The 12,708-nt window shown below is 45.9% G+C and overlaps 1 protein-coding gene across 3 annotated transcripts in view; it reads left to right on the forward strand.

Annotated features, from left to right (window-relative positions):
• Positions 1-7,080: 7,080 nt before the first annotated feature.
• NUB1 (negative regulator of ubiquitin like proteins 1) overlaps positions 7,081-12,708 on the forward strand; it is a 28,004-nt gene continuing 22,376 nt past the window's right edge. The window contains exons 1-2 of one of the 3 annotated variants that reach the window (XM_080817947.1): positions 7,081-7,213; positions 10,270-10,387. In XM_080817947.1, coding sequence (XP_080674073.1) covers positions 7,143-7,213; positions 10,270-10,387 — 189 coding nt within the window. In that variant the 5' untranslated portion in view covers positions 7,081-7,142. Of the gene's footprint in view, positions 7,405-10,269; positions 10,388-12,708 lie in introns of all 3 variants that reach the window. The other 2 variants (XM_080817948.1, XM_080817949.1) reach the window with 2 other exon arrangements.

Here is a 12,708-nt window from a genome sequence, read left to right on the forward strand (position 1 = left end):
AGCCCCACTTCGGGCTCTCTGCTCGGCTTCGGGAGTCTGCTTCCCCCTCTCTCTGCCTGCCTCCTTGCCTACTTGTGGTCTCTGTCTGTCAAATAAATAAATAAAATATTTTTTAAAAAAAAGAAAAATATCCTGGAAAATTTTCCACGGAAATGTTAATAATGGTTGTAGTTTAGATAATGAAACATCGAGAGATTTCTATTTATTCTCTCACTTTATTAATTTATTTTTTTTTAGTAATAAAAAAAATAACAGGTGCCTGGGTGGCTCCATTGGTTAAGCCTCTGCCTTCAGCACTGGTCATGGTCTCAGGGCCCTGGGATTGAGCCCAGCCCAGCAGGGAGCCTGCTTCTCCCTCTGCCTCTCACCAGCTGCCTCTCCCCGCTACTTGTGCTCACACACTCTCTCTCTCTCTAATAAATAAATAAAATCTTTAAACAATTTTTAAAAACTAAAAAAATAAGAAAAAAATTTTAAATAGTATTCCTTAGGGGCGCCTGGGTGGCTCAGCCTTTAAGCGTCGGCTTTCAGCTCAGGTCATGATCCCAGGGTCCTGGGATCGAGCGCCGCATCGGGCTCCCTGCTCAGCAGGAAGCCTGCTTCTCCCTCTCCCACTCCCCCTGCTTGTGTTTCCTCTCTTGTTGTGTCTCTTTCTGTCAAATAAATAAATAAAATCTTTTTATTTTTATTTTTTTTTTTTTAAAGATTTTATTTATTTATTTGTCAGAGAGAGAGTACACACAAGCAGGCAGAGAGGCAGGCAGAGGCAGCGAGAGAAGCAGGCTCCCTGCCGAGCAAGGAGCCCGATGTGGGACTCGATCCCAGGACCCTGGGATCATGATCTGAGCCGAAGGCAGCGGCTCAACCAACTGAGCCACCCAGGCATCCCAATAAAATCTTTTTAAAAAGTAGTATTCCTTAATTATTCAGCAAATCTTGGTTGCCTCGTTGTGCGGGTGATGTAGGCATCAACCAGCAGAGTAGGGACGAAGGGCAAGTGCTCCCCTCTCCTGGCCTGGCTCCCCCCACAGGCGCCCTTACAAGACTTTAACCAATTACAGCAATTCCATTACCAACCTGCTTTTCTTTATTAAGTTCTGTGGCTGCTACTTAATCTCCCTTTGGGGTAACACACTAAGTATCGCTAGGACGAATCCTTCAGTAGGCTGGCACGACTGTGGGGGCTGAAGGGTGAAAAGAAAAGTCGGGAACGAGAAGGAGGTATCATCGACCTGAAGCTCTGCCTAAACAACATCTTGTGGAGCCGGCAGCTGCTGACGGCTACTCAACGTGTGCTCCCCTCTTCTTCCTTCCTAATAGATTACCAATTCTTTTTTAAGGGGTAAGCAATGATTCTCCAAGATGACACACAAATAGTACTGGCTGGTGTTTTTTTTCAGTCTGTTGACTTTCTAGTGACATTTTTTTCTACTCAGGTTGGAAGTGTAAGGGGTGCGGCTTCTGGATAAGCTCTTGTTTTCTTTTTCTTTTCTTTTTTTTTTAAGATTTTATTTATTTATTCGAGAGAGAGAGAATGAGAGAGAGAGAGAGCATGAGAAGGGGGAGGGTCAGAGGGAGAAGCAGACTCCCCACTGAGCAGGGAGCCCGATGCGGGACTCGATCCCAGGACTTCAGGATCATGACCTGAGCTGAAGGCAGTCGCTTAACCAACTGAGCCCCCCGGGCGCCCTAAGCTCTTGTTTTCTTAATAGAAACAGACAGACTTAGTTGACCCGTGTTTTTCATTCTTTGCCCTACCCTCTTCTTCAAAGTCTCAGAATAAAAGTAAAATCATGACTCCTATTCAGATATAAAAAGGGACATGTGTAGGGGTACCTGGGTGGCTCAGTTGGCTCAGGTCATGATCCCAGGGTCCTAGGTTCTAGCCCCGAGTCAGGCTTTCTGCTCCGTGGAGAGCCTGCTTCTCCCTCTTCCCCTGCTTGTGTTCCCTCTCTCGCTGTCTTTCTCTCTCTGTCAAATAAATAAATAAAATCTAAAAAACAAAAATGAATGTGTGTTAAAGATTTTATTCGAACTAATGAGGGAACAGAGCATATGTGATAACCAGCTGAAAAGAGGAGACGAGGGGCGCCTGGGTGGCTCAGTCAGTTAAGCGACCAACTCTTGATTTTGGCCTCAGTCATGATCTCAGGGTCGTGGGACTGAGCTGGGATCCACGCCTGGCTCAGGGCTCAGTGGAGAGTCTGCTTCAGGATTCTCTCTCTTCCCCTGCCCTCTCCACCTCTCTGTGCTTGCTCTCTCTCAAGATAAATATATGTCTTTTTTTTTTTTTTTAAGAAAATACAGCTGTTGAATTAGACATTCTGTGAAGTTTTAGGCAATAGGTTTTTTTTTTTTCTCTTTTTAGAAAGCAGGGATGATGGAAATTTCGGATTTTCCCGGGTTTTTTGTTTTTTTAAGATTTATTTTAGAGAGGGTGAGAGCGCATAAGCAGGGGGAGGGGCAGAGGGAAAGAGAGAATCTCAAAAAGACTCTCCAGGGGCACCTGGGTGGCTCAGTGGGTTAAAGCCTCTGCCTTCGGCTCAGGTCATGATCTCAGGGTCCTGGGATCGAGCCCCACATCTGGCTCTCTGCTCAGCAGGGAGCCTGCTTCCCCCTCTCTCTCTCTGCCTGCCTCTCTGCGTGATCTCTGTCAAATAAATAAATAAATTCTTAAAAAAAAAAAAAAAGACTCTCCAATGAGTGCGGAGCCTGATGTAGGGCTCCCACTCTGAGATCATGACCTGAGCTGACGATTTTATGCTTTTAATTAAGTCATGCGTATTGTGTGACTTGTCACTGTTTTCTGGAGTCAAGTAAAGAAACAAGGTAAAGTAGTTTAGCATTCCACAGAAGGTTCTGGAACCATAAGCCTATGGCAATGCCTAGCTACTTTCTTGCCACGGTGTCCACCTTAGTTTTCATTCACCCTTGGACTTAAAATCACAAAACTAATATTGTACATCAAATTCCTTTTTTAAAAGATTTTATTTATTTATATGACAGAGAGAGACACAGTGAGAGAGGGAACACTAGCAGGGGGAGTGGGAAGGGAGAAGCAGGCTCCCCACAGAGCAGGGAGCCTGATGCAGGACTCGATCCCAGGATCCTGGGTTCGTGACCTGAGCTAAAGACAGACGTTTAACAACTGAGCCAGCCAGGCGCCCCCAAATTCTTTTTAACATTAAAAATAGGTGAAATGGGGGTGCCTGGGTGGTTCAGTGGGTTAAAGCCTCTGCCTTCAGCTCAGGTCATGATCTCAGGGTCCTGGGATCCATCCCCGCCTCAGGCTCTCTGCTCAGCAGGGAGCCTTCTTCCTCCACTCTCTCTGCCTGCATCTGCCTACTTGTGATCTCTGTCTGTCAAATAAATAAATAAATTCTTTTAAAAAAATAGGTCAAATGATAAAACAGAGATTATTCTGAACTTAGTTTCAGAATAAACCATGGTTTGATTTACTTTACTACCTCTGCCCTTATTTCTTTTTTTTTTTAGCGTAGGAACACCACCAACCCACCTCTTGGGAGACAGATGAACAGAGTTCATTGGGTTAAACATCTGGGAGCAGAACATGCTGGAGATTTGAAACCAGGACGCAGAACTTGAGGACTGCGTGCTTTCACAGGGATTCTACCTGAGTCAGGTGAGCAGCTGAGCCCAAGGGACAGAAGGAGAGAGAAAATCCTGAAGCTTATTCCTGACTGAGCACAAAGCCCAACTTGAATGCAGGGCTCAACCCCACCACCCACTCTCCCAGCCCACGTTTCCTGGGAACCAGAGAAACTCTCATATCTGCTATTTTCAAAATTCCTTTCAACTTTCATCTTCCAGGGGGAATGAAATTAAGTATTCCCAGTCGGGGGGAACAAATCTTCCTCATCACCTGCTTGGTTACTCCGTCCTTCCATGTTTTTCTCAACCAGCTAAGATGCTAAATAAAATGACCACATCTCCAAATAAGGTTATCAGTGATTGAAAACCTACCAGACTGAAAGTGTGAGTCATGACTCAAATTCCCTGAAAACCCCAGTTTATAACCACTTCCCCCAAATTTCCATTTATAAATAGAAAAATCAAGAATGAACTGGTTTTCTTTTTAAATCCACTTCCTCGTCTCTAAAAAATTAGCTTACTGCACAACTGCACCCAACACATGTTTATTGCTCTGATCGAAGCAATTCTAAATAAAGCTGAATTGTTGAGACTTCCTGTTACTTTCCCAGCAAGAGCTGATAACATTCAGCATGAAATTTCACTTTCACGTAAAGGATGTTTAAGGATTTTCTCATTTGACTCCAACAGAAGTTGCTTGATTCCTTGTTACTATGAAACCCATAGCAACAAAAACAAAAAGCCAAGTCAGGAAGAATTCTTCATCTTAAGAAATTGCAGTCAAACCACTAAATGTCAGTGTTAGGAATAACAGAAAGGAGGCAGGTTAATAAAATACAGCAAGAATGATAAACGTTGAATTATTAGGGCAAGGACAATATGCATTTTGATTTTGATAGTTACTGCCATATTGCCCTTGTAGGAGACCTGTCAATTTCACCTTCCTGAGTAACTAAGGAGGGTCTGTTTCCATACAGCCTTGCCTTCACTGGCTGTCACACTTTTTCCCATTCTGATAGGCACAAGGTGGTATCTCTTTGTACTTTGTTTTTGTTTTTAGACAGGGAGGGAGAGAGAGACAGACAGACAGAGTGAAAGATTCTTAAGCAGGCTCCATGCCCAGCACGGAACCTGATGGGGGGCTCGATCTCACAACCCTGAGATCATGACTTGAGCCAAAATTGAGCCAGATGCTTAACTGTCTAAGCCACCCAGGTGCCCCATGTATAGTTTTAATTTATATGTATCTGATTTGGAGTGAGGTTAAGTAACCTGTCATATGTTTATAAACCATTTGTATTTCCTCTTCAAGGAACCATTATTTTCAGAGTGTTTGCCCAGTTTTCTATTTTGGTCCTTTTCCTATTGAATTGTAAGAGCTCTTTATATAGCAAAGAGATTTGTCTTTGATGTGATTTGCCAGTGTTCCCCCCCTCCCCACCATTTTGCTGTTTGTCTTTTGACTAAGCAGTTGATTTGGCTCAACGTAAAGAACTTTTATTTATTTATTTATTTTTATAATTTTATAATTTATTTTATAATTCGATTAAGAAAAATTTTTTAAAGATTTTATTTATTTATTTATTTGACAGAGAGAAAGATCACAAGTAGGCAGAGAAGCAGGTGGAGGTGGGGGGGGGTGGGAAGCAGAGAGCCTAATGCGGGGTTTGATCCCAGGACCCTGAGACGATGACCTGAGCGGAAGGCAGAGGCCTACCTTCCGAGCCACCCAGGAAGCCCTCAACGTAAAGAACTTTAATCCCAAAGATTTTCTAAGTATTTGTGTGCCCCAAGGAGGCTATTGAGATAGAAGACTCTTATTTGGACAGACACAGAAATCCGCCAGTTTGATGTGCACTGGTGGGCCCTTGGTCAATGATTCCCAGCCGAGAGATGAGAAAAAGGGGACTGAAACTGCCCTGTGTGTGCGATGTCCTCTCCATGACCAGCGGGAACATGGGCAGACACAGCACCCTTGGGAACGCATTTCTCCTCCTTAAGATGGATTTAGGCGCACATTCCACCTAAGGCTTCCCATCAGAGAATGGAAGGGCACTAGGAGGAGGGGTCCTGCCTCCCCTCTCCTGATAGGGGGTGTCCAAGAGTGTGCAGAGCCCCTTTCACATGGTCTGTGCCAGGGCCCCCTGATGTTATTCTAGCTCCAATACATCATTTTTGGAAATGTACAGCTGGGGCTAACCAAGCCCTGGGGGCTGGGTCAAGAAAGAATTCTTGAGATGTCTTAGGTGCAAAATGTCCACGGGACAAGACCCAAGGACAGAAAGACCTGCTGCCCCAGGATTATGAGCAAGTGATTTTATTCCTTGGGGTTGGGAGAAGTGAAGATAAGGGAAGATCTTAAAGGACTTTCGTATGTTAAAGAAGACCGTCCGGATCCTGGAGGAATGTCACAATCTGCCTATCTCAAGTATTTGTCGATAGGCTGCAGGTTATATGGAGATAAATTTTATCCACATTCCCTCCGCCTTTGTTTCCCACATCCCAGTGAGAGGGGCAGACAGATCCTCGCACAAGATTTATTTTAGCCACGGTGGCCGGGTCGACAGTGTTATCATTATCACGCGCACTGAGAGAGAGCTAAGTGGCTTGCCCAGGCACCCCCAGGCGCTTGTTGGAGGGGGCTGTGTGCCAGCGGCACCTAAGTAAGCTTGGAAGCCCCGCCCACCCCGGTGCTAGAGCCGGTCCCAGGAGCCACGTTTCGGGATTCGGGAAGGAAGAGCCAACGGCCTCGTCCGAGCGGACTTGCTGAGGTCTGAGATGGACGTCTTCCATCTCCCATCTCCCCGTCCGCCTCATCTATCATCTCTCAGAGCTCTCTGGGCTCTGCCCAGGTTCCCAGAGCGTCGCACAAGTCGCCCGGAATTTTTGCGCGCACGCGTGTCACTTTCCCACCCAGACACACGGACAGGGCCCGGGCACGGCCGCACTGGCACGCACACAGCCGGGCGGAGCGCTCGGGGAGCGGGCGGCTCGCCACAGACCGTGCGGTGGGCGGGGCGACGGCCCCCGGCTCGCGGGGCCCGGGCGGGGAGCCGGGCAGTTCAGGGGAAGGAACCTAATTTCACCGTGAGGGGGGCCCGATGGAGAGCGGGAGGAAAACCCGGGCATTCAGGGGACAACCCTCCCTCCGGGGGAAACGGCTCTTCCTAGAAGGTCCGCGGGCTTTTCTCAAGGCTTTTGGAGAAATGACGCCGGGGGCAGTTTCCTCGGAAGTCGAGCAAACTGGGCCGGGCCTGAGGTCCCGCCCCGCAGGGTCGGCCGGGGATCTCCACCGTCCCGGCCGAATCCCGGGCTGGAGGCCTCGTAGGCCCTGCCCCCTCGCCCTCCACCCTGCTCCACCCCGCCCCGCCCCGTCTTAGCCCCGCCCATCCCGTCATCAACACCCGCCCCCATATTAGTTCCGCCCACAACATGTTCCTCCGACCCTCCCTCTAACCCCGCCCACTAACTGGCCGCGCGAGGCGGGGGCGGCGGCCGCAGCGGCGGGGGCGGGGCCAGCCTCACCCGGAATGAAAATAAACGGCGGCCGCTGCCGCATCCGGGCACTCGGCGGGTCGCGGCGGGCGCGGTGGTGGCGCAGGTGAGGAGGCGGCGGCGGAGCGTCCGGTCCCCGGCCCGGGCCTCACCCGCGCTGTCTGGTGCCCGGGTTCCCGGCACGACCCCGACGCGTCCCCTTCCCGGGGCGGGGCGCGGCCACAGCGGCGGCGGTGGGCGGCGAGCGGGGAGGCTGCCTGGGGCTTGGGGACGCGCCGACGGTTCGCGCGGCCCTAGGTCTGCGCTGGGCTGGGCCCGGGTAGTGGGGGGTTCTGTGGAGTTGTTCTGGGGGAGGCAGAGGAAGATACGTACCAAGTAAACCTCATTAGCGAGACAGAAAGCTTGAATGCTAACACTGCCATTCCAGATATGTCATTTGGGATTCATATTTGCAGTCAGAGCTAGATTTTCTTTGCTATTTAATGAGAAAATGTGGTTGATTCTGCGTTTCTCTCATGATCTGGTTCCGCATTTGTCATCTCCTTCCCTTACTCTTATTTTTTAATACGAGAATCTTTTCCTACTCCGCTTGAGAGAAAGGACAGTGTATTTTGAATATACGTGTGTATATATGTATATTTGAAAAGCTCTGGGTAAAGGTCTCCATAGATCGATTCATTACAGAAGTGAAAGCGAAAATTTTAAAGGAGTAGTTAATAACGTTTCACTTTCAGTTTGGAGCAGTAATATTAATGAATTTCTGGGCTTCCTCCTGCCTCCCGTTCCCCACCCTACCCCCGTTTTATTGAGAAATAATTGACATACATCACTGCTTTTTTGGCTGTAATATGAAACATTGTATGGCATGCATAATGAAACTTTCAGTTCTCCAGTTAAAACTGAAACTGGTTTATTAAACTTTCTGCTTTTGATTTGGTTTCAAGTGTATCCTCTTTTTATTCTGCTTATAACCGACATTTTTGTACATTTCAAAACAGCAGATTAATCTTTTTATTTTTTTTAAGATTTTTTTTAATTTATTTGACAGAGATCACAAGTAGGCAGAGAGGCAGGCAGAGAGAGAGAGAGAGAGAGAGGAGAAAGCAGGGTCCCTGCTGAGCAGAGAGCCCATTGTGGGGCTCGATCCCAGGACCCTGACATCATGACCTGAGCCGAAGGCAGAGGCTTTAACCCACTGAGCCACCCAGGCGCCCCAGATTAATCTTTTTTAAACATTAAGTCGCGTGCCTATGGACCTTCATCTGTTCAGTTGATTTGGTCAGTGGGTAGAGTTTAGGATGCACACTGCGTTTGTGAAACCCTTTGGGCTTTTAGACCTTAAAAAGAGCTTGAGTCCATGCATAAGAAGCCCATGAAATGATCATCCCTCCCCATTGGTATTCTATCCAGAATTCATGAAGATTTGTGAGTAGGGAACTATGTATAGTGGTTGTGTGAGTTATTTGTGTTTCATGCTTTTCTACGTGAGCAGCAGTTTGTTAGTGGTTGAAGATCTGGGGTGTTTTCTCATGGGTCACCTGGGTGCACAGCAGCCTCCTCTTGACGTGTTTGTTCCTTACACCCTTTCCTCCTCCCTGCCCCAATGACCCTCTTTCTCCCCCCAGACTGATATGAAATAGATTTGAACTTTCTTTTAAAATAGTCATTTATGGGGGCGCCGGGGTGGCGCAGTGGGTTAAGCCTCTGCCTTCGGCTCAGGTCATGATCTCAGGGTCCTGGGATCGAGCCCCACATTGGTTTCTCTGCTCAGCAGGGAGCCTGCTTCCTCCTCTCTCTCTGCCTGCCTCTCTGCCTACTTGTGATCTCTGTCTGTCAAGTAAATAAATAAAATCGCTTAAATAAAATAAAATATTCACTTATGGAATACACTGAAGTTAACAAACTTGATTTTAAAATTTGGTGAACTGGGTTTTGGGGGTGTAGAATACTGCAGGCTCTATAGGGAAAAAGAGAAAGTTACTTATCAAGGTTATGTTAACCCTTGGATCTATTTTTTACTCTGTAGAACTTGTCTTCATCATTTAGAAGCTAATTACCCTTTTACTTTTCTAACTCTGATTTGGCTGTTTGACATCTCCAGCAGCCTTCCCTGCCTCTTTGAATTGCAATGCTAGTGAGAGATGAGTAGACAACTCCTTTGCTGCCAGGGGCTTCTTTGGGAGAGACTAGTTACATACACAGGGCAGACAAGCAGCAAAGAATTGTGGGACAAAAATGCAAATTTTGTAGGCGGAAATCCCCACGCTAGGTATGGCACTGCCTAACTTTGTGACTTTGGCTGAGTCATTTTACAGCTCTGGGGCCTGGGTGTTTTTGGCTGTAAAGTGATGATCCAACTAGTGTTAGATTTGAATAGTATATAGATCTGCTGTTGTGTGCTTATTGCAAAAATATATAAAACTTTTCTAGCAAAACCTTGTAATTTTAAAAATTCAGATATAGAGAATATTGATAATTCATGGTTCCAGCCAGCTTTTATGTTTACCCTACCAAGGTGGTTGATCTTTGTGCTAAACTCACCAAAATATAAATACAAGAGAGTTTATGTATGTATGTTGAATTGTTTATGAAAGTTAACAGCTTTAAGGACTCATCTTTCTCTCATTTGATCTTTTCTCTTAGGTCAGAGAATAATAGTTTAAGAAATAGAAAAGTATAATAAACCTTTCTACATTTTAGCAACTTTGAAATACATATTTTATGTAACATATAATGTGTAACTATATATAGTGTATTTTAGCATATGTATAGAATGTGTATATTTTAGAGACGTTTAGAGCTAATTAAAACCTTAATCAAAAGTAATTTAGAGGGGCGTCTGGGTAGTTCAGTCAGTTAAGCATCTCCCTTCAACTCAGGTCATGATTCCAGGGTCCTGGGGTCAAGCCCCACGTTGAGCTCCCTGCTCAGTGGGGAGCCTACTTCTTCCTCTCCCTCTGCCTGCTGCTCCTCCTGCTTGTGCGCTCTCTCTGTCAAATAAATAAAATCCTAAAAAAAAAAAAGTGATTTAGATTAAACAGGAGAGGGAGGTGTGGAGGGGAGCTCTTTTTACCACATCGAACACATCAGTGTGTTCGGTAAGTTATGAAATGCTTTGAAATGTAGTGTGGAGTTTTGCTTATGTACTGTTTTGCTTTCAAGGATGGCACAAAAGAAATATCTCCAAGCAAAATTGACCCAGTTCTTAAGGGAAGACAGAATTCAACTTTGGAAGCCTCCATATACAGATGAAAATAAAGAAGGCGGTTTGGCATTGAAGGTATTTTCTTTCAAGACATAAATAAATAGCAGTGTTGTAAGTCTCCTTTTAAATAAGATTCTGAAGTCCCCGGAAATTTCCACGTTTAACTGTAAATTTTTGGCATAACCAAAAGTATTAGTGATAAGCGGGTACCCACTTTAGAATTGACAGACTTATTTTTGTTTAGTAAGATTTTATTCATATGAGAATGGTCTCTAATTTCCCAGGCACATACTATTTTTAATACCTTCACAGTGTTACATGAAATTAGTAATTTGGGAACTGATTTTACCCTGCTGGTGCGCAGTACTAATGGCACTGTGGGCGTGTAGTACGTGTTCATGGGGAACAGCTGGTTGGTTCTCTGTTCTCCTTGCTCGTGTGGTTTGCTATAAAACAATGGCTCCCTTCCCCCAGCTTTTTTATACTATGGCTATCTGTTCATTTGTCCAAAATACACTTTTCTAATACTTCCATCTCAATTTTTTATGGCAACTTCAGAAATGGCATTATTTTACATGAATGAGGTTTCTAGAAATTGAAGTTTGCCTGCTTTTTCAGACAAAAACATTAATCATTTTTGACAGAAATCTTTTATATTGGAATATAGCACGTACTTCTTTGCTTTCTCTGTCCAAGTATCCTGAGATGAACGATGGATTGGAACGATTGGATACCATTGGATGGTATCAGGGACTAAAGATTGTCACAAGGGCATTACATTATCCAGTGCAGTGACACAGTGATGTGCTTGGGAGGGAAGAGGTTTCCTTCCTGTCTTTCCCATTCCTGACAGGCCTCACTTTTTATTTTTTGCAACCCATCTTGTGACCTTTTTCCTGAATTTGCTTGTTATAGTCCCTTGGCTCCGAAGCTACATATGGCATAATAAGAGAGCTGTTTGGTCTTCGTCCCCAGTACCTGACACGGAGCTCCTAAAACCCTTGGAATATCCCCAGTGGAAAGGGGGCTAGGAGCATCTTTTGTTCTAATGAGGCAACTCTTGGTAATATCTTCAGGATGGGGCTAGTGGCCAAAAAGACCAAACTTCAATTAGAAGATGAGACTTTCAGGGCGTCTGGGTGGCTCAGTTGGTTAAGCGGCTACCTTCAGTCATGACCTTAGGGTCCTGGGATGGAGCCCTGCCTGGAGCTCCCTGCTCAGTGGGGAGTCTGCCTCTCCCTCTGCCCCTCCCCCCCATTCATGGCTCTGCTGCTCTCTCTCAAATAAGTAAATAGAATCTTGAAAAAAAAGAAAAAAGATTAGATTCTCAGCCTACTTTCCAACCTTGGGGAGAGGAGAGGGCTAGAGATTGAGTTAATCACTGGAGGCCACTGATGTAATCAGTCATGCCCACGTAATGGAACTCCCGTAAAAGCCCTTAAATGATGGGTTTCAGGGAGCTTCCAGATTGGCAGACAAACCCATGTGCTGAGAGGGTGGCACACCCTTACTCCTGAGGGATAGAAGCTCCTGCACTCCGGACCCTCCCAGACCCACCTGTGTGCCTCTTCACCTAGATTTTCATCTGTGTCCTTCATCACAAACTCTGATTATAAGTATGGCATTCTTCTGAATTCTGTTGAGTTGTTCCAGCAAATGATTTTACAACCAGTACCAGTGATTGAGAATTTTCTGTTAAGAGAGTTATTTAAGGGGCGCCTGGGTGGCTCAGTTGTTAGGCGTCTGCCTTCGGCTCAGGTCATGATCCCAGGGTCCTGGGATCAAACCCCACCTCGGGCTGCCTGCTCAGCGGGAAGCCTGCTTCTCCCTCTCCCACTCCCCCTGCTTATGTTCCCTCTCTTGCTGTCTCTCCCTGTCAAAGAAAGAAAGAAAGTTATTTAAGTCTAATTTGACTTGTTCTCACAAGTTAGAGAAATGAGAATGTCTTCTTTGTGGGTTTTTTTTCCTTTCGGTCTCCTCCCATGGAGTTGATCACTCCGTTGTTCCTTAAAGTAATTTATAATGCATTACAGTGACGTAAGTCATGGCCCACTTTTCCTTTACCCCTAAACAATCCCAGTTATTTTCACATCTTCTGTTGGGTCTGTTTTCCTATTCTTTGTTTTTACTTTTCCCTGGATCCTTTCTAGCCTCTGTATCTCTCTAGATGCCAAGCCCATCTGGATTTCCTTCCGATGGGCTGACCACCACTCAGCAGTTTCTTTGTTGTTGTTGTTGTTTTTTAAGATTTTATTTATTTATTTAACAGAGAAAGAGAGAGAGATCACAAGTAGGCAGAGAGGCAGGCAGAGAGAGATGGGGAAGCAGGCTCCCTACTGAGCAGAGAGCCCGATGTGGGGCTCGATCCCAGGACCCTGAGATCATGACCTGAGACG

This window comes from Martes martes, assembly GCF_963455335.1.
Source record: "Martes martes genome assembly, chromosome: 11".
In the NCBI taxonomy this organism is placed as follows: Eukaryota; Metazoa; Chordata; class Mammalia; order Carnivora; family Mustelidae; genus Martes; species Martes martes.